At 36.8% G+C, this 21,985-nt stretch overlaps 2 protein-coding genes across 7 annotated transcripts; both read right to left on the reverse strand.

Moving 5' to 3' along the window:
* Window positions 1-226: 226 nt before the first annotated feature.
* LOC103704553 lies at window positions 227-7,489 on the reverse strand. Its single transcript, XM_008787902.4, has 4 exons — window positions 7,085-7,489; window positions 4,491-5,114; window positions 1,214-1,389; window positions 227-1,049 (listed from the first exon to the last, which is right to left on the reverse strand). The coding sequence occupies exons 1-4, from the start codon at window positions 7,141-7,143 to the stop codon at window positions 451-453; spliced, it is 1,458 nt and encodes a 485-aa protein (XP_008786124.2). The 5' UTR covers window positions 7,144-7,489; the 3' UTR covers window positions 227-450.
* A 1,318-nt stretch (window positions 7,490-8,807) lies between these two features.
* LOC103704552 (deSI-like protein At4g17486) lies at window positions 8,808-20,211 on the reverse strand. 6 transcript variants are annotated; one of them, XM_039115812.1, is made up of 6 exons: window positions 20,018-20,211; window positions 17,296-17,395; window positions 17,131-17,180; window positions 16,975-17,004; window positions 12,330-12,617; window positions 8,808-9,423 (listed from the first exon to the last, which is right to left on the reverse strand). In XM_039115812.1, the coding sequence occupies exons 2-6, from the start codon at window positions 17,316-17,318 to the stop codon at window positions 9,191-9,193; spliced, it is 624 nt and encodes a 207-aa protein (XP_038971740.1). In that variant the 5' UTR covers window positions 17,319-17,395; window positions 20,018-20,211; the 3' UTR covers window positions 8,808-9,190. The 6 variants fall into 6 exon arrangements, with proteins under 6 accessions (XP_038971740.1, XP_038971739.1, XP_008786121.1 ...); XM_039115811.1 differs by adding an exon at window positions 17,635-17,684 and having other exon boundaries at window positions 16,975-17,180; XM_008787899.4 differs by having other exon boundaries at window positions 16,975-17,180.
* Between the last annotated feature and the right edge of the window lie 1,774 nt (window positions 20,212-21,985).

A 21,985-nucleotide genomic window follows, 5' to 3' on the forward strand; every position in this document is an offset into this window, starting at 1 on the left:
ATGGTTCCGAGGAAAGAGCAGTCTAGATGGCTGAAGGCCTGCTCGAAATCAAGTTTAAAAAGACCCTTTGTTTCAGATTTGCGACAGTGATGGATGATAGGAAGGTCAAACATAAGCTGACCCAGTAATGAAGAAAAATTAATAGCATGTAACGAAAGCTCATAAAGAATAGGTAGCTCCAAATAGAGCTAGACCAACCAAAATACACCTATTTGGGCCCTGCATGTTCAAAGACTGAGCATTGTGTATGCCGGAGGCAGCGCAACTTTGTATCAAGAATGGCAGTGGATAAGAACATGATGATTGGAGTACAAGAATCTATACATGATCTGTGTTTGATTTTTGCATTCTTATTACAGTGTGATCAGCCTGAAAAAAGGCGTTTGGTCTTTCAATGTTGAATTTAACGAGAAGATCCTAGAGCAGTAATAATTAGCTGAGAGGTCCTTCTCATGTCAGCTCCAGCTCTTTTGAACTAGCCATCCTAGCATTGTCACGGTCACGCTTAAACATAATGTAAAGTGGGCTGTAAAACAAACAACATAAGCCAAAAGGAATGACTGTCATTGTTAATAGTCCCCTAGAGAGTGCATATGCCCCTTGAACAGATCCATTTGCTAAACTCAGAGACTTTGAATCATAACCATAAATCTTCTCGGTAAGATATCCGACAGCAGGTGCTGCAAATGAAGAGAATGAACCTTCAAATGCACGATCGAAGGCGTATATCATGGTACGATGCTTCAAAGGGACAACCTCAGCAAACATTGGGTTATTAGCACAAGTAGCACACCAGCTGATAGAGAGGCCCATGAGGAAGAGAGCGACAGCAAAGGCGTTCCAACTGTTCACAGACTGAGGGATGACTGCAAGCACAATCCATGAGAAGGGAATGCCCATGAAGGCACTGAACTGAGCACACATGATACGGCCTGTGTCTGGGTAGAACTTTGATACCCGGTCTGCTATGAATCCACCCATGAGGGAGCCCATGGCACATCCGATGGCAAAAAGACTGTTCAAGGCAGCTGAGCTATTATGGTCAAAGCCTGAAAGGAAAGATTAAATTGTATACCTTTAAAAAACACAGATGCCAACACTGTTTCTAATTTTATTAAGAATCTGTCTGTGGAAATCTAAATTTTTGATGTAATGTTTCTCGAGGATCGTTGCTTATCAGGTCAAATGTTCAAGATTTTGGATCTGTTCATACCTATCAGTTCGAACCACAATGTGAAGAAAACCATGGACGTCCACGGCAGTGAACCGACAATGCCCTGCAAGACAATGATCTGAAATGTTTGCACTTTCATTACAGATATCATTGCTAACCAGGAATCACCCCAGATAGAAGGTGGAGGTACACTACCTTTACCAACCAGAGAGGTCCTGAAACAGCCAGGAAACAACACAGCTACATATTACTAGAACATTGACTAGTGTTGGCATTTGCATGCAAAAGATAAGAGTGTATAGGTTAGTGCAAGATCCCTTTCCAATTACTGCAATCATTTAAAACTTTGATATCCTGAAGTTGTGGACACATGTTACGTTCAGGAAATGCATATGAAATGAATATACGGCATCCCCCATCTCTCTCTCTCTCTCTCTCTCTCTCTCACACACACACACACACACACACACATACACACACACACACGCATGCACGTGTGCAGGCACAGCACACAACGCACATACACGCAAGAGAAGCAGCAAGGCATTGTAAAGAACTTAAAGAAAAGATTAATCAGATATAATAGTTTCCATATTATATCAAATATACAATCCCTTGATGCACACAACGCACATGCACATCATTAATCATCATAGTTGGGACCAAAAAATCAGGAATATTTGGAATGTTAATGTCAGATTATGAAGTACTATAAATTTCTTCACCAGCCATGTCTGCTTGAGCACTGGGTGTTCAAAACATGTAAGATTATTTTCAAAAATCAATATTTGATGACTTTTAGTTTTCTTCGTATGGTAAATGATCCCAAATGAATAGGAGCGGAAGCTATAATTCTAAACAACTTTTTCTCAATGTGGGAACAGATCCAGCAAGAAAACTGGCCTGCTTTACTGTCACAGCCAAGAAAACTGTCACAACCGGAGAGAGAAAAGGACATAAGTTTTAAGAAAAAGAATGTGATGGAATTGAGACAGCCATAGGAAAAGATGAGTCTTCGAGCCAATATTGTCCAAATCAGGTCCAGTCAGGTTGATTATGGTACAAAGCCAAGTTTGTGCACATTTGACCAAGAAAAAAGCAATGACAAACGGAGGCGGAAAAACTTGAATGAGGAAGGTGAAGGATTATTACATATATGGAGCAACTTCAAACTTGAAAGGTGGTCAAACGAGAGATAAACCTCAAAGTTATGTTTTTTTTTTCTTTTTTTTTGGGCACAGGGAGAGGGGAGTTGAGGCTATATACCAAATTGAGTCCAAAGACTCCTAACACCAACAGCCCTGAAGAACTTCCATCAGTAAGCATTTAATCAGGAATCAGAAAGTTTGATTCCAACTATATGACCTTTCAACCCAAAAGCTGGTTTAAGATATTGTGCCAAATGCCAACATCACTTTCTTAAAGTTTACAATGCAACAAGCTCAAGGTTCTATTTACTTTGGTACCAAGATAACTTGAGAAGCAATTGTTCAGGAGATACCGGGCATATACCAGTATACAAAGGATAAAATCACAGAGAAGAAATGGAAGAACAGAACACTTTATAAAGATTATACACAAAGAGAGGGCACCAACTAGTGCAGTTGGTGAAGTCTTTGGGAGCTGGTACTAGGACCTTGGTTTGAGTCTTGCCCTCATGGTTGGGGTTCCTCCATCCTAGTTTTGTTTTTTTTTTTTTAATAAAAAAAAATCCAAGAAGATGCATAATTTAACAAGTCAAACTTCCAATTTTTAATTTAATATGTTTTATTTTTATTGATTATATTAATAATGCCATTACTGCTTAAAAGCAATCGCTAGAAAGGTGAAGTTCACCAATAGTCTCAGAATTTGAGGCCGTAAAGGAGTTTGAGTTAAATAGTGACTACAGTTTGGCAAGGGAAATAAGCATTTGTGATAAAGCGGAGTTTAGATGGCTGTTATCCATGATCTGAATAAAGTTTTTTATTTTTTGTTTATCATGTAATTTGGTAAGTACACTCCCAATCTGGGAGTCCACATCTTTTATTTTGCACCCGCACAACTGAAGAACTTGGGGTATATTTGTTTTCAACCTGTGGTAGTTATGGCAGGCAAAGACAGACATTCAGACAACCACTCGTCCGGAGCCTCAAAGTTGAAAGGTGCTCGAGAGTTTTCAGTTTAATATAAAAAATAGATAAAGATAAAGAATTATGAAATCAACCATTTTGTCCAACATTGAGCTGTTCTAAAGTCCATCAAAAAAAGTTTGGGTTTGGATATCAAAATGCAAATACGAAAATTAAATGCATCATTGGAATCAGTGAAATGGATGCTAGACATACAATAGGAAGTGTTTTCACTTGTTCCAAACAGAAGTAACATTGCTGAAGGACACTAAATGGAGGTTCTCGATGTCAGTAGTATTGAGAGCCAAGCAATCAGAATTCTTTTGGTTGATCACTAAGGTCCAAACATCAGCAATCTCAAATCCCAGCTTAGAGAGTAGTTGTTAGCAGTTGAACGAGTTTTCAGGGTCCTTGGCTCCTCGCTGTGGGTTTCAAGGTTGTTTCAGAATTCTGCATCTTGGGTAACTAGTTTGTTTTGCATGCAAGTGGTTTCTCTTGTATTTTGGTCTTTCTGTTTGACTTTCCCTGGCCTTTGCTGGGGCATTGTTCTGTATTTTATTAGCTTAATGAAGACATGTTAGACCTGTCTAACTTTTCCCCAAAAACAAGAAAATTAATGCATCACTAACACTTACGATGATCACGCTAAATACTTCATTTCTTAACCTGCCTGTTTAAATTGTGTGTAATGCCATGTCTTAAGAAAAAATGACCCCAAACAACAACTCAACAGTAACCACGTATTTGAAGGATCATTGACAACTGTGTTTACCAAGATATTCAAACTTTGCAAAATCAAATTATTTTTTTAAGGAAAGAACTTTATGAATTGTCAGCATAACCATTTCTATTAGTCAAAGAACTTACTTACGCAAAGAATCTGGATCATTCCTAAGGCCAGTCTGAATTCTTTTACAAAGCTCCATCCAATCATAAACAATTTGCTAATTTCTCTCCACAATTATTTAATGTTACTTCTAAGTAAATAACAGAGTTAACTACTGCACATCTATCTACATTTCTATTGGTTCAACAAGTTTTTAGCATTTTAGGAATATAGTTTGTATCTTAGAATGGAACCACCCAAGATGCATTACAGATTGTCTGAAGCAGAGAGTGCTGTCTTTGTGAACAACACAATCCAAAAGGATGAGAATGGCAATGCACTTAAGTGAGTCTCAAGAAACTAGAGATCAGATAGCTACCTTTCAGAGTCCTCCTCGGTGCCATGAGTCATCAGAGTGGTTCTTCTAGGGTCAATAACAAACATGTAAACAAGAAACCCAATCAGCAGACTCAATGATGCCATCATGGCAAAGGCAAAACGCCATCCTGGCACTCCCCAGAATTCTTGCCCAGCCATGACTGTTGCCAAAACACCACCTCCTATGCCCCCTATAGAACCAACAAGGCTCAATAATCCAAATCCAGTACCACGCACACCATCCATATAACTATCAGCAATGAAAGATTGCAGTGCCGGGATCACGATAGCCAGCCCAAAACCATTCACTGCTCTCCAGATTGCAACCTGCCCAAAATGCTGACTAGCACCGACTGCAGCTGTTGATAAGGCCCAGAATGCAGTGCCCATTGCAAGAACTGCAGGACGGTCATAGTGAAGTGCAAGTACACCTGCCAAGGGAGATGATAACGCCTGCACAAAGTTTCGTATGAATGTAAGGTATCCAAGCTCAGTAGGTCCAGCATTGAAGGCCTCACTGACTTCTTTGTAAACAGCTGGAAGGAGATTCTCATCAGCGCGCTCCATTATAGAAGCCATGTTGATGAGAATAAGAGATACAGAGAACCCAAATATCTTCATTGCCCTGTCAGATGAGAACAAGTATGGCATGAAATAGGAGCCTTAGTCAACAGAAGTATAAATTAATAAAAACTCTCTAGTTCTATATTCTACATTCATCTTCTGACATGCAGATAAGAAGATAACAAAATGCAATTCAGAATAAGAGGAAAAAAATGATGACATGCATAGCTGGATGAAGATCAGAGATATCTTTTTTATATCTGACATTCATGAATAAGTTTCCCTTGCCAAGCATATCCCAGACTATATATGGCAATAACAGATTATTGCAGCAAACATTATTGGTGCTTTTTTTTTCGAGAATGCACCCTAAAGGTTGCAAAATGAATTCTAGTTATTGATTTTTAGTCAGCATATAACTATACCACAAGAAATGGTAATGTTGGAAGTTAGATCAATCACTTAGAGATGGAAGCATATAATTGCTAATCATAATAGCGATTGTACGCTTTTCTGAGGCTTGCCTTGCTTTGCGCCTCGGGACAAGGCTCTCCAAGATACCCTGAGGCTCCCAGGAGAGGCTTTACGAATCAAAGGATATGCATTACAAAGACAGGCTCACAAGGGGTGTATAAACAAACTAGTACTTTATGTATAGCCCTATATGGAATGCAGCCAAAACTAAAACAACATCATGAGAATGCTGTATGTGGACCCAAAAACAAAACTACATACCGGAACATATATTAGTAGACATTACCCACCATATATACACTTCGCATTGGAATAAGAGATTGTTACCAAATTTCCTAACCATGTGTAAGCATGTCACTCAAGCCCTTTAATTTTTGAATGAAAAGGAGAGGGGCCGATTGCTCACCAGCTTTACCTTGTTTTTCATATGTCAAGATAAACAGAATTTTTTCAGGATTTTTTTTTATCCCTTGGATGCAAAAAAAGCTAGTTTGAAAAACAAAGAATGGGAATTCCCTCACACCCCCACCTAGAGCAAATGCGTATGTTACCATAGGTAGCCCTCCACCAGGCCTAAAGATGCCCCCAGAAGAAGCTCATTTCATGAAGTCCACCATATGAAGCCTATCCCTTTTTAAGTTCTCATGCATGTTTTCTTCTTTTTTTTTAATGGAATAGTTCTCATGCATGTTGCATCTGATATTATGATAAATAGTTGCATCGATTGTCATGAATTTTTGCCGCATTCTTTATGTTTTAGTTCCAATTAGAGCTTTTACTTTTGCAGCATCACCCGTTTGGAGAAGTGAGTGGATTTTTTTTGATATATGTTTTATAGTTAATATTACAAGCATAGAGTTTTCATGAGCAAAAAGCCATTGAAAAGTTGCAAATTTGCATAAAATTTCAGCCCCTGGCTCTGTTTTTTGGAGAAATTCTCCAGTCTCTTCTTTCTCTTATCCCATGGGTGAACGAATTTCCCTCATTATCTCTAATCCATCTTCCATCATGAGATATTTTCAGCCCAAACCCAAACCCCATGCTCCGTGAGATAGAAGGTCTGGACAAATCATCGACGTACGTGGAAGATTTATCTCCTCTCCATTGTCGGATTAAAAACTTAAAGCATGCTTAGGGTTTCCAAAGTCAAAGCTTTCAAAAAGCTCATCAACTCTGATTAGGAAAAAATAACAAATAGAATTCATTTAAAAATTCGCCCAACAAACCAAAATCACCAAAACTATGAGAAAATCCCTCAATTACAATAGTTGGCAAATCCAGTTGACACAATCAAAACTAATTCATCAACATATGAATCCCTTCCGCACACAAAGTATATTCTGAAAAACAATGTCCAATGGAAGGGGAAATCCTGCAAAATGATAGAAAAATAGCCCATATTTGTTCCATTATTCAAAAGGTATTTCATTCCATCACAATCTAAAACTCCTAAATTTATTAAGATTCAACACGTTTCCTTCCAAGCTACGAGAGGAAAACAATTTGGCAATGAAGGAACCCAACTTTAGAACGACCAGAACAATAAGAACAACTTACCTCATTTTCCCGTGAGACGGCGAAGTGCAAGCACTAGAAGAACGGGCCCTGTTTCTCATGAGAAAACCAGATCAAAGAACCGATCACTTCCAACGGCTTCTCCCCTCCTCTTCTTCTCTACATCTATAATAGGATCCATTGAAGACAAAAAAGAACAAGAGAGAGTGATAGGAATGAGATCCGGTGGTAGATTTTGTAGGTCATTACGGCAGATTTCAGGGGTAAAAAAGAAATCCAACGATGAAATGCGACCGGGAAGAAGAAGCACGTCGTCTTTATTTTATTAATTAATTACTAATTTTATTATTTACGGATAAGGCTAGTTGAAGGTCGTGTCGACGTGGGGGCCGCTTAGAGGCCGTGGACGGAGAAGTCAATGGTCGGCTGTCGGCTCGGATTGGAGGACGGTCAAGGTCGACAAACTGATCCGGTCCAAATCTAGATCTAGATACTTTGCATAACGGATTTTGCGGTCCTCGTGATACCATGCATGGCACGCGTCCATGTGTTGGAATCCTCAAATGGTGGAATAATAGTTGTTATTTAGTCTTCTTGCTATTAATTTAATGAGAATGATATCTTCCACAAGTATTCAAATTATGATATTTACCGAAACGAGGCTGTTCTTTAATTCTACCTCTAAACAGTTGACTCAAGATTCACTAAATTATTTCAAAAGATCTGGTAGAACGTTAGATGGAGTAAATAGCAATCACCATTATTTATAGGTGTCACTTTTGCTAGCCACTTCTCTTTATGTTTCATCACACTCGTTATAATGACTAATGTTCTGTCCGAGCATAATCCAATTTAGGCATATAGTGGGTAAATAATGGCTTAGAGAGGAGTACTCCTTATGATTGTATAGTGCCATTGCTGAAACCTTGTGGGATCTCAAGTTTAAGCATGCTTGCAATAAAGACAGAAAAAAAAAACCTTGGCATTTAAGTACCTTCCTGGTTTATCGCATCAATTCATGGGAAAGAGAACTTTTTTTGTGCAGGAAACGAGCATTCCATAACATGACTGACACAAATAGTGACAATCATATTAAATTTGTGCAGGCAAATGAAAAATTCTACTATATAGCTAGGGTATTACATACACAAGCAAAGGACAATCACATTAGCTAATGATGACGTATTTAACACCTAATGAAAGCATTTATCCTTTTGAAGTGTACAGGGAACTAACAGAGGCATTCAGGTAAACTCTGTTGGTAGTACTTGCATTTCTTGTACCATGCCCAAATTACAAAACAAAATTTGAATGAAGGAGCTTTATGCACAATCCAAATTACCTAAACATTCTAGATAAATGTCCATTCACTTGAAATGAATAAGATTTTTTCCTTTAAAGTGCATAGGAATTAGCAGAGGCACTTAGGTAACTCAATTGGTAGCACTTGCAATTCTCGTATCATGGGCAAGTCGAAGGGCAAATTACAGTACAATTAAGTGAACGAAAGAGCTTCGGATATGTACAATTAAGAAAGCCAAACAATTAGCACGAGCAGGTTCTATTCTCTTCCACTAAAGAGCATAGTTCCCCCAACAAACTCCAAGCCAAACTATTGTTGTACCTGAAGAAAACTTCGAAATAGTTCTTTTTTTCTGCAGAAAAACCTACTTATCCGAACAATCAAAGCTCCCTGTCGTATTCATGATTCTACATGACATGCAACCAAAAATCTACCATTTGCCATAAAGAACTACTACTCTATGGGAAAAAACCGAAGGATATGAAATAGGAAAACAGCAGATACCATGAACAAACTTCGGGTATAAGCAGCGTAGATAAAGTTAGCCAAGCTTTAGCATCTTGCAGAATAGGAATGACAGATTGCACATATCCGAGTTGCCTGCTGTGACAGTGGAAAGCACGTTACAGGTCTGCACATCAACAGAACAGAGCTCTTGAGACAAAGACCAACCTGAACAAAGAAAACTATATAATATTTGCTGCTGGCCTGCTGCTTTCTACATTGTGCATAGACTGCGTAGATTGCCACAAAGCAAAATAAGCCTGAATCCTTCAATGGTTTGAAACCAGTTTCCTATAAAGCCACGGGGTTTGACCAGCTGACGAGACATTCTCAACTCTCCTTCAATAGAGGGAACCAGATCTGCGGAACTCCCATGGTTGAAGGCAACCTTTCAAGGGGGAACTCAAGAAGACAGATGAGGCTGACAACTGCCTCTGACGCATGGAGACTGAAGTTAGATAGCTAAAAGTGCTTCTCAACTTCATCCTCTCGCCATCATCTGCTTGAAAATCAGGCTTGTGACGAACAGCAGAAATCTGTAACGCCTCAGGCAGGATGCAGCTGCATAGGGAGCCTGAAAAATAATCCAAACATATTATTATGGTACATTGTTATAGTTTTAGGCTGAAAAGGCTAATTATAGAAGAGCTTACGCAGCAAACAAGTATAACTATGGACATTATGTGGATATTACAATGCCACAAACTTGGGAAACTGCAGTCCTAAGACCTGCAGAATGATGAGATAATAACAGAACCATAAATTGGCAAGTAAAGCATGATATGGTACTAGCAGGTTAATGGGGTTACTCAGCGACCCCATGCCGCCATCTGAAAACTGTAGAATGAAAATATTGCTACATCATTGCCACTGTGGGCAGTCCACTCAAGCACTGCATTCTAAGTTCATAAGTCAATCTCAGTGGTCACAGTTTACTTGCTACATAACAAGATAGAGAATAAATTTAAGAATCCAAGATTTGGATATGCTGTATAAGTTGGTAGTAACACAAACTCTAAAAAAAAAAAAAATGTGTGCTGATTTTCTTGTTATAACTTCATCAGTCAGTCTCAGTGTTCACAGTTGACCTACCAAAGAACAAGACAGATATATCGAGGTTGATATATTTAGGGATCTAAGATTCAGATATACTGTATAAACTGGTAGTAATCATTATATAATACTTCTTGATAACACAAAATCTAAAACAAATGCATGTGCTCATTTTTGCATGTATTTGATCTTGTAAACGTGTAAGCAAGGATGTGTCATGTCAATTGATAGATTACTGGAACAGCTGAAGTTAAAAATCAGCACAAATATTTAGGACCATCTATAATGCTAGACCTCTATGAATTAGTTAAAAGTGTAAAATAGTTCAAAACAGGTCTATAACAAAATAAATCTAAGTAACAAAGGATGGGTTCATTTTGAGGTTAAAGGAGGTTTCGATGGACCCTTTAACCCATTTATTCCACTTTAACCTACCAAATGTTATAAAAAAAAAACCAATTGAATCCGATGGCAAAGTGGAGATTTTGGGAGTTGATAAAGCTACTCTTTCCACCTAACCCGGAGTAAAAGTATTCCACACTATAGCCTGGAGTGGCTTATTCCGGAGTAAAGTGGGTGAGGGGTAAGATAACCTATTTATTTTAACAGGACAGTCACAGAGCTTTTAATAAACTCATGCAGTTTTCCCTGTTGGTGCACAACAAATGTAAGCAATGACATCACACGCAGATCATGTGCCCTAGCTGTAATGAGAATTACACACAGTAAGGTGCTGCGACCAGCAGACACACAGTAAGGTGCTGAAACCAACATGACACATTATACTTTCTAGTCAAGAATCATGCAAACCATGCCTATCAAACTAATAAAATTACTTAACAAAAGGAGCACAGAGTCCATAGAATACAAATCCAAAAATTGTACTATTGAAGGAAGAATGAAAGCACTGATCTATTGTTCATTCTGTCACAAGGATACAACAAATGGAACAGGTAGTATGAAACAATTCAATTTAGTATGATCATAAGTTGCCATGAAGGGATATTGGTGTTACACCTTCGATCTTGTTTTGGGATTTCTAGCACAGGTGCTTAAACAATCATTTATTTTTTAATAATCAAGGCACAAAATAGGCTTTTAAATATGACCTTTGAGACATGGTAGTTGAAAAGGCTTGGCAAATGTACTTGTGAGTCTGCATGCTAGTCGTAGAAACCAGTAACAAGCCTATGCTGAGGAGGGCAAGCAGTGGCTATTAAATTATTGGCAAATTTTAAATATGCCAACCCAGATATCAAATTGTTCGGCATAATGCTTTGTTATTTTTTTCCAGTGTAAAACTAAGGTTGCATGTTTTAACACTAAAGGTGCTTCACTGGATCTGCGCACATGAAGAATCTATTTGCCTGATAGCACCCTAAAGGCAAATAGGTGGTGCTTCACTGGATATGCGCATATCAAGAATCTATTTGCCTGATGATACCCTAAAAGCAAATTGACCATATACCGTGAATCATGCAGCTGAACTATAAGCATACAAACAATGCTTGTAGTGTGAGTGTCAGGCCTACCTTCTAAAGAAGATCAGTGAAGAAAAGGCTTCAAGAAATCCCACACCTGATTCTTCATATGGCTGAATAGCTAAAGATGAACCAGCAGACTAGCCCTCAGAAAGAAACTATAGTAATATAGGCAATGCTACATCATTCAATACAAAGTCCAGAAATTATTAGTCGATTCTTTATTGGCCAAGAATCAGTGAGTATTCATTCTTAAACAGTAGTTATCAAAAGAAAAGAACCATCCCCAATTATTTAAGAACTCCTAAAATATCACTTTTCATGAACTCTGGAAAATAATAATTTTAATGAATTTTAATATGTTACTCATTTTATTAATTTTGTTATTGCTTGTATCATGCTTTCAATTGTAGCATGTGTTTGTATATCTGTGTGTTTATGTATATATTTTAATAAATTTTAATCTGATATTCGTTTTATTGATTTATTATTGGAGTATCATGTCTTATATTGTAGCATCCATATTGTGGCATGCAAGCATGTAGGGGATGTATGTATATATGTGTGTGTGTGTGCGTGTGTGAATATTTAAGAAATTTAATGTCGCTCATTGGGCGGTACCATGCTTTCTATTGTAGCACGCATGCATGCATGCGTATATGTATGTGCATATGTATGCATAATTATTTTACACATCTTTGCAATTTTTTTCATTTAATATAATATTTGTGAGTTTCCAACGTAGTTTTCCTTAACTTGTCAAATATTTTGCAATTTGCCCAATTTTCAAATTTTACATTTGCCATATTATCCCCTAATAATAACAAACTTGTGATTATAGCATAAGGCACTAGAATGAGGTGAAGCAGGCAATCCATGGTGACATCAGTAGCTTATGATGTATCGCCTAACCATAGCAAAAAACACCTATAAAAAATGAAATTACCTATATTGGCAAGTCGATTGACCCATTTTGGAATTGATTTGCCGGTCAACTTATAACAGATATCCTTGCAGAAATGGTTGCAGTTCTTAACAATCAAGTGGTAGGTATCTCCATTATACTTTACAGAATTGAGCTCCATAAACTCTCTGACCTGGATAGGGTCTAAATATGTTGTGCCCATGAATATTGACTTCCGAAATCTAAAGCCTGGACACCGACGAGGCTCGACTTCAAAGACACCACTACTTGGGTAGTCATGTGCACCAAATGCATACTCCACACCATGAACTGTATATACATAAAGCATTAGTACATTCTAGAATACTTATCTACACTATGTATAAACAAACAGTTTTGAATTTGAGGAATATACCATTCCAACTCCATCTACCTTTTTCTTATGAGAGTACCTTTCCACATCTCTTAGACTCTTACAATACATAACTAACTCCAATTTAAACAATCTAACTGTTTAAAAAAAAAAATCAAAGTTCAAGCTTTTAAAAAAGGAAAAAAACCAGATTTTAATTACTAATTGCACGAATCTACATTTCCTTGAGAACATGGAGGGAACAATTATTTCAACAAGTCTTCCAGGTTCTGGAGTTGCAAATTGGGTTCATATTCTTCACCCATGGCCAGATTGGCCATAAGTTGATTTGCAAAACATCACTTGCAGGGTGAATGAAAATTATCATGCATCACGTCCACCGACTGTAGATCCCATCACCTCACTCCCCTCAAGCCCTGACACCAGCCTTTTTAAAATCCTAATGTGATCTCATCAACCCCAAAGCCCTGGGCCTGCAACTGAAACTGCAGGCAAACCAAACAATTAGTTGCAACTTCAGTTGCTGAATTTCTTGTTGCCCTGCAACTTTAATTGCAGAGAACAATAACCATAAGCAACTGAAAACCCCCTTAAGATTAAGGAAATGCTAGGATAATTTTTGCACTTTGTTCTGCATTTTAGATATTCACAAACAAAATCTAAAATAACAAAGATTAGTCTTATGCTTCATTTATACTTGCATGTTGAAAAGAATACAAGAAAACAACAAAATCAAAATCCTTAATGAAACTACGTTGGAGAAAGAAACTTACCAAAATTGTTTCAATGCTAGGAAAGTTTAACAATGACCAACAGCCATACCGATTCCTGACATACTTTTGCCCTATGCACTAACCAATTCAAGACTACTTACCTCATCAAGACATTATGCCTTGCACCAAGTCATGATTAGATCTTCATTGCAGTGGTAATCTAAAATACTGATGATGATGACGATGCCAATAATAATAATGATAGTGAAATTTCTTCTGCTCCAGGATTGTGCTTCTTGTCGTTTTCCATTTTCCCTCTAAACCACAAGCTTCACTTCATTTGATCACATGGATGCATTCATTGTAAATGCCAGGACCACCTAAATGGAGGTGATCACAATTCAACAGTCAAGACCAAGCCTATCAGAAGAACATAATCAAATGTGCCCTTAGGTATCTATGCTGTTGGGAGACTGACTTTGACGTTGTGAATGCCAGAAACTTGAGCACAAGAAGTATTAAACCCACTGTTGCTCATTAATAAGTTCTCTAATGATTCACCAAAAGATGATGCTTTGTTTATTATGCTCCTCACCACCATCATATCCTTATCCTCATAAATATTGGAGTCCAGAGCAATTCAAAAATTAATGCCACATTTCTAGTTTACTACTTAGATATTCTCATGGCTTCGAGTTTCCAGATCCACACCAATTGGTGGTATCCCTATTCCTTTACCAATCTTGCAGCAAGGTCTGTTTCTCCTTCAGATCTCAATGGATGCATTTGTCAGATATTTTCCAAGCTCCTTTTTTCTTTCGCATTCTCTTTACCAGTTATACAGTTTTCACTTGTACTTTTTATTTCATCTATTCTTGTTTTCTCGTGATCTACATACATCTAGCATGACATCTTTTGGAAGGATAATATTTTTCTAACCTTATTGAAAATTAAAGTAGTTGATCAAACCATTCTCATGTCTAAAAATAAAATTTTCTCTATCAATTTGTTGCTCCAGCTAAGAGGATCATTTGTTTTGTTGCCTCGTTTATAGGGCATTCTATCATCGCATTGGTATCCTCCATCCACTAAAATCATCTTCATTGTCTGAACCAAAGATGGCAAAATTGATTTGCAGCTTTATCTAAAGAAATGTATCACTGGTAGTGATCCAATCAGAGAGAAGAAAAAATTTTCTCAACCCGCTCAACTCGAATTGCTCTAAAGAAAATTAGAAAGAGATGAAAAAATTACATAAGTAGGATTTACGTCCCTTTTTCTTTCATTGATGATGATAAAATTAAGGTATATAGCCTCTAATTATAATGGTGAGATCCGCCCTTGCATAATTCGGATCGGATTCCTCTCATAGCTTCACTAGAATTTATTTTCCAAACACTTAGTTTATGGAGCGTTTCCCCCCTTCAGCCTGTGGCCTCGTCCCCCTCGGAGGGAGTTGCAGGTGTTAAAATCAAGTTATCATTTCGTTCGGACTTCCAGTCCTCACTTCACTTGTTTTTTGAGGGTGATTTCTCGATCGAAAATCTTTGATAAAGCTACGTTTTGATCGATGAATAGAATCCCTCTCTATTTGGTTAAAAAAAGTCGATTATCTCATGTTTTTGTGTATGACTTTTAACATATCATAATGAACAGAACACTAAGTGTGCCAATGAGTAGCTTTGTAACGCTAAACCTCCTGACTAGTAGAAATAAACTCAAAAAATTTAAAATATTGGAGGTAGATCTCGATTTATATATTAACTTTGTCTTTTGTTGCTCAGTCTGATTCTTCTCGGATTGGAAGATACGCTTGATCAAAATCTTTTCTAAAAAAGAAACTTTCGGTTTGACCGGCTCTTCAGGGCCCAAACAATAGAATTTGGGCCTAATCACTAGGTACGCCACACCCTTTAAGGAGTAAATCTCGAAAAGTTATTAATTTTTTTAAAAAAAATTATCTCAATCGAGCGTCGTATGACTAAGTTATGACCTCCAAAAATTTGGCTCACAACTCAGCTTCCTAATGTGGCGAATCTCGCCCCGAACCCTATTCAGCCCTACCCACGTGACCAAAGTGGTCCACATCGAGTCCGGTGCTCCTTCTGGATCAGTTATAATATTTATGATGCACATTCTCTCTATGCAATGGTTACTAAATTGTGCGAAGATCAAATGTGCTAGTTTTGTAACAAATTCAGTTGTAAAAAGCTTCGAGAGAAGTGTCAATAGTAAAGAATAGAAGTTAAATTAATGAATTGTGCACAGTGCACGGGCAACTCTATGGCTCTGTATAAGACTACACTATTCTATTCATGAGGTACATAAATCAATTAGTGGGCTATATTGTATAGGGAAACCAAATACAAAAGAAAGAATTTTCAGCTGGAAGAATTGTTATTCCTTGTTCTTTTTTCCTTCTCTTTCATTTTAACTTAGCACATTGCAAAATAATGTTCTCATAATTTTTTTTCCTTTTGGTATCCACCTATGGATGCCTAATTGTCTTTAAAAAACAAATTAAAAGAAAATATTATTTTTTCTCTCATGATGCCAGCATCTTTTGAGTGGCCTGAGACCATTCATAAGAATAGTTGGTTGGATGGTGGAATCTATTATAAAACTGGATAGTTCTTTGAATTTAATGTTTCTCATTCTAGGTATAATGCTGCTAGTTTAATCAATGATTACCTCCATGTGCTAGCTAAAATCAAGAGTTCTAATGATGTACAAATGGTTCTTTAAGAACCTAAGTGTATCCACTTGTTCCATGAACTAAAAAATTTCTTTCCAGGGAGATATTCAGAATGCTGGCAACTAGATGATATATCATTTATGTTTAGCAAACTGAATAGTTCAGTGCATTCCTCCTAGTGTGAGGATCTTTCAGTAATGTTTTGGGCTTTTAACATGATTATATTGAGGAGAATTTTCTTGAAGGGTAAGGGCATATCATAACATATCACAAACCAGTACGCATCCACCCAAGGCATTATTTTCTTTTTCTTCTTGGTGTAACTATTTGTAGTGTGGTTCTTCCCAAGTTGTAGATTTTGTCCCCCTCTTGTTCCTATCTGATGCATCTGTTTAATTCTTGGCTTTCTGCGTTTTGTGAATATCTTTAAATTTCTTACTTGTCTAAAACAGAAGCAAAAACAAAAGGATAAGAAATCAAAGAATACAATCTACAGAGTGGCAGCATAAAATTACATTAGCCTATTCACGATGTTATTAGCAACTTTGAAAAATTAGGGCATCTTGCAAAACAGAAGTGCACTAAACTAGACATAATTGAGCTTTGCTATATAGCTAACTAAGTTCAGGTTTGAGGATTTAAGAGGCTAATAAACATTTTTGAGCATGTAACTAATGTATAGTCCACAAATACATGAAAATCATATCTTTCATCTGCAGCCACCGAAACTACTCAGTTACAGGCTCATAGCTCACATAGCTTGAAACACGTGAAGGATACAAAAAATATAAATACTTCATCAAACTGACCAATTCATTAAAGGAACAACGTGCATACACTTGCATATGTTGCAATGATATTATTCCTAATCATACAATATAGCAGTCAAGGAATGGCCAGCAATACCTTCAACACCTGAATGGAATATTCCAACGCCTGCCCAATAAACAAATCCATTCATTGGCGTAAGGTCATACACATTCAGATAGACTGGTGCATTTCCATCTGTTTTCTCAGCTGAACGAACCTTGGGGAACATACAGAAATGAGTGGAAGATTTACCTTTCAGGCGAAGAGACCAACTCTTCAGCAAGCCTAACTTCACTTTTTTTCTAATGACAAGGCAAAAGTTTAATGAATCTCCCACACACATATAAACAACCAAAAGCTGGCCATTTGGCAAACTGAATAGCATTAGTAAACTTAAAAAGAACACAGAAGTCCCACCCCTTCTTTGAGCCTGACTTCATATTTCTTCCACTGGTAAAAGAATACTTTCAGCTAGCTCCTTCTCACCATATATTGAAGGAACGAAGTGTCAGCTTGCCTGTCAGCAGACAAGATTACAGGGGAAACTGCTAAATGACAGATGCACAACTTAGAGGGGGAAGGTAAGATAACATCATATCAGACCCAGAAGTTTCATAAATAGCAATGATTGATGAAATATTGTATATTATATATAAATTAAAACAATGATTTTTATGTGAAAGTAAGGATCAAAATACAGGATACAAGAACAACAACAAAAAAAAAAACAAGCCCGAAAAATCCAAGACAACACACCAACGGCATGTTGATGATGTCATTTCTTCGAAGAGACATGCACCCGCACACTGTCACCAAATTTTAATGGGAAAATAAGTCAGAGGGTGTTTCCGCATAATTTTATAGCAGAAGGAACACAAGTTTCAACTTCTGAGAGAAAAAAAAGAACAGCATGTAAGCAAAACTAAAACCATACCCCAATTTTCATCAACAAATAATGTCCCACTATCATTTATATGATTAATAGATTCCTTGCTTCAATACTGGAAAAGTGTCATCAAGAAACAAACTTGAGGACTTCAAGACATAAACTTTGCTTTACAGTTCTTAAATATCAGCATTCCCCAAAAAGTATTCATTCAAGATGGAGCAGATGTATCCAAATCTGATACTTACGGAAAGTATTCAGCATGTATTGGGGTTTACATATGGACACGGACATCACTGTTATAGGGAGCACGTGCTTCATATACGACTACCATGAAAGCTTCAATTATAACAATTGTTGTACGATCCTGACATATCTTAAGGTGGAAGCTGATATTTCCCACCTAAATGAAGGCATGACATGGGAGGAAACAAGCACCTCAAGCATGCTTTGCATAACTTAGTAGCATTCTTCCAGGCATCACTTACAAACAGAAATTTATTGACTCAGCATCCATCCCATTAAGAAGTTTCTTAACTTTTGTAGACAAATATTTTGATGGTGTGAAAAGTCATCATTGAGGTATACAATGCTTAATGGAAGACCTTTATAACCTTTTTCCAGATGCAGGAGTTATCTTGCTATTTCTCTGTTTCGATGTCTTCCGATCATCTAGAAAATGAACCATTAGCTGATATTTCAAATATGAAAGATGACTTGAGATCTCATAATTATAAATAATATCATAGATGATAAATACGCCATACTACTTGACCCTGAAGTATGCTAAGTACAATAATGACCAATATTTAATGCAACTCTGTATTAGAAAATGGTCAGGAGATTAGTCTACTTAGTTATTAAACATCCAGATATAGCTCATATTACCCATCTTTGGAGTCAGTTTATACAGATCCTCAATGATGTCATCTAGTTATTGTTCGCTAAACCATCCAAATCTCAATTTATCTCTACATGGGTCCCTCACATACAAAATCATCAATACTAAAGTTAAAGCTTATCCTAACTTACTAATTATACCAATTATCCACGCTGCAACAATCGACGAAAGAGCAGTATATCTCTCATGCAAAATCTGTAGTTCATTGGAATTCCAGAAATTAACCGACATATGCTGGAATCCTCTGCAAAGGCCTAGTTACCTGGCCAAGGATTTGACCTCGGTCAAGATTTTAACGTGCAGACTTTCTTCCAGTTCTTGAATTATTTAGAGTGCTCCAGCAGCACCGTTTTGCAATAAATCAACTACAACCGATAACACTAGCAAGCTTGATTTTCATTAGTTGGTAGAGCATCTAAGAATATGTTTCCACGAGAAGTGGAGTATCACTGCCCCATCTATGTTCTATATACAAAATTTTCCTAACATTGCAACTAAATATTTATCCTACGAATGGCATGATTAAGAAGAAAACAGACTGATGTTGCTTTGGAAAAAGCTGAGAACAAAAGATTTCTAGTTTATATGTTATCATGGCATGGTATTGAATGATATCTGATATAAGATATCCAAAAACAATAAAATTAAATTTGACCTGCAAAACTAGATATATCCAATTACAATGCGATCATATTAAACCTTTACATTCCTTTTTCACTTTGCACGTTCCATGTACAGTTTTGTCATACTTTATCCTTGCACTTGCATAACTCTTTTAGGTTAAAAGAGTAAAACTAGACACAAATATAGACATGGGTAAATTCACGTCATGTGTTCTCATTGATCTTATTTTCTTTTATATATAGAGATGTAGATATAGATATACGTATATAAATAGATATACCCAGAAAAATGTTTTTGAAGTATTCAAACATCTTAATGATAAGGATACAGAAAATAAAAGGTGCATCCCTCGTGCTATCTATTTCATACATCACGATTGGCATTGTAAAAGAAAAGGAAAGGCAGAAAGAAGGAAGGAAGGAAAGTCTTCTTTGATCTGATTCCCGAAAAACCACGCGATCTATCGAATATCTCCCAGCAAATTACCAAAAATACACCGATAGAAAGCCACCAAATTGGATGTACATTGCCAAGAAAAAAGAAACTTCCAAATCGAAGATCCAAAGAAGCATAAAAAACAAAAAACCCAAATCCCATGAATCCCTTCAATCTCTGAACTTTATAATCCAAAAGCCCCAGTAGTCGAAAACATTGAAGAATTACAAAAAAGAAAGAAGCCAAGAAAAGAAGGCATCAAGAGCATGGGAGTGGGACGGAAGTCCAATTACCAGTCCTGGAAGCACCCGAGAAAACGAGTCCGCCGCTTAGCGAAGCGCTCCGGAAGCCCTAGAGCGGAAAAGAATGCGAATAGGATTATAGGAGCGACACATTGCGGCGGTGAGAGAGGAACTCTGGCGATTTGGGACGAAGAAGAGCTCTCAGTCCTGCCGCCTCTCTCACTCCCCTCGGTCTCGGGCACGGGCCTACAGTAAAGAAACCGACAAGCTCTCTTTATTTCTTTCTATCGGAGCGCTTTTTACTTTTTTTTGTCCGTTTACTATAGCAATCTTATTGAAGTAACTGTTTAAGTGATCGTGACCTCGGCTGCCGGAGAAAATTTAGATACTCTGTCGGCTTTTGGATGATTAGCGTTGCTAGAGAAAGGTCACCTCTGGTCCATAGTCATTTGTTCACTGGTACACCTCAATCAGAAGCAGGAAAGAAAAAAAAAAAAAACCCCAACTAATATTTTTCGATCAGTCATTTTAGATGATGTTCTGAATTATTACAAATATATATAAACAGATATGATCAAAAATCTATGTGAACTAGGAGACGTTGCAGTACATTTTTATTAGGGCTAATCATTTGAATCCTTAGTTCTGGCGAGAACGTTAAAATTTAAACAGAAAAATATGTGAGATCCGTGCCGGCATGTATTTAGTCCTATATCAGTTATTTGCCGGTAGGTCTTAGATATTTATACAAAATCAAGAAATTTAAACAATACCTTCCAACTAGTTTTTTTGAATGAGATTTTTGAAAATCTAAATAATACCTTTCGAGCGTAGCGATATCTTTGTCTCACCAGAAACTCCAAACCTTAAAAGAAAAATTACGCAATGGCGACTTGGTCACATGCAAGCTAGACGAGTTGAAAATGTACGCAGACTGGCGCATTGGACATTGGCTGCTAAATTTGTTGCTGATTTATGATCAACCAAAAGGCAACCAAAATCTAAATCCAAACCAACCAAATGGGTCACTACCGGTCAGAGAGTTAGAGATATTGCTTTGATGCTTTCCAGATTTTATAACTCGCAATTGCAATGTCGATCCCCAGCACATTATCAAATACCTTAGCCTTCCTTTTAAATACCCAAATATGTTTACATATTTCACTAATGGATGTTCCTAGTTAATTTCTTATGACAATATTGTCATCATCTTTATGATACATTAAAGTTCGAGTAAGGATTCAAGGTGTCAAAGGACCAGACTCCCTATATTTTATGTAAAATCTTGTATTTCTTGATAAAAATCATTTGTACTTGTGATCTTAAGCATTTTATTTAGTTTCATTCTTTACCAAAACATGTATCCACAAATTGCATGGTGACCAAAAAAAAAAAAAGGTGTGGTACATTGCGAGACTACTAATTATTGATTTTTGGAATCAATGAATTACATAAAAATTTGTTAAGAAGATCATACAAATATCACCCTTAAGTTTCAAGCAAGTGATTAGCATTTTATAGTCCTCGATTTTTGAATGCTATATCTGGTAATATATTTTCTTTTATGTATTTAAATATCATTGATACGTTCTTGAAGAGAGAAAAATAGGACAATTTTTTTTTCAACAATTTATCAAGCTTACGAAATTTGATACATTGATGAAGTAAGTAAATTTGTTAAACTATTCAACCTCTCTCAAGCTTTTAGACCTCATATTAGATGCTAAATATAACTAAACATCCTCTATAAAGAAACTAAAAATTCTATTTCTCTAGATTTTTCAACCTAGAGCCAAGTTTCTTTCCAATTTTTTCCCATTCTCCGAGCACCCTAGATCCATTTATGTTCAGATCCGAAATTTCATAAATTTTTCTTGAATATGACAATGAAAATAATTAATTATGCCACATGAACTAATATATATTTTGATTGTGAAAATAGATCTCATCAATGCCATTCAAGATTTGATTAACAAAATTTAGATGCCAATTTTTTTTCAAAAAAAAAAAAAAACGGCA

The sequence above is a fragment of the Phoenix dactylifera genome, unplaced genomic scaffold, assembly GCF_009389715.1.
Source record: "Phoenix dactylifera cultivar Barhee BC4 unplaced genomic scaffold, palm_55x_up_171113_PBpolish2nd_filt_p 000007F, whole genome shotgun sequence".
NCBI lineage: Eukaryota > Viridiplantae > Streptophyta > Magnoliopsida > Arecales > Arecaceae > Phoenix > Phoenix dactylifera.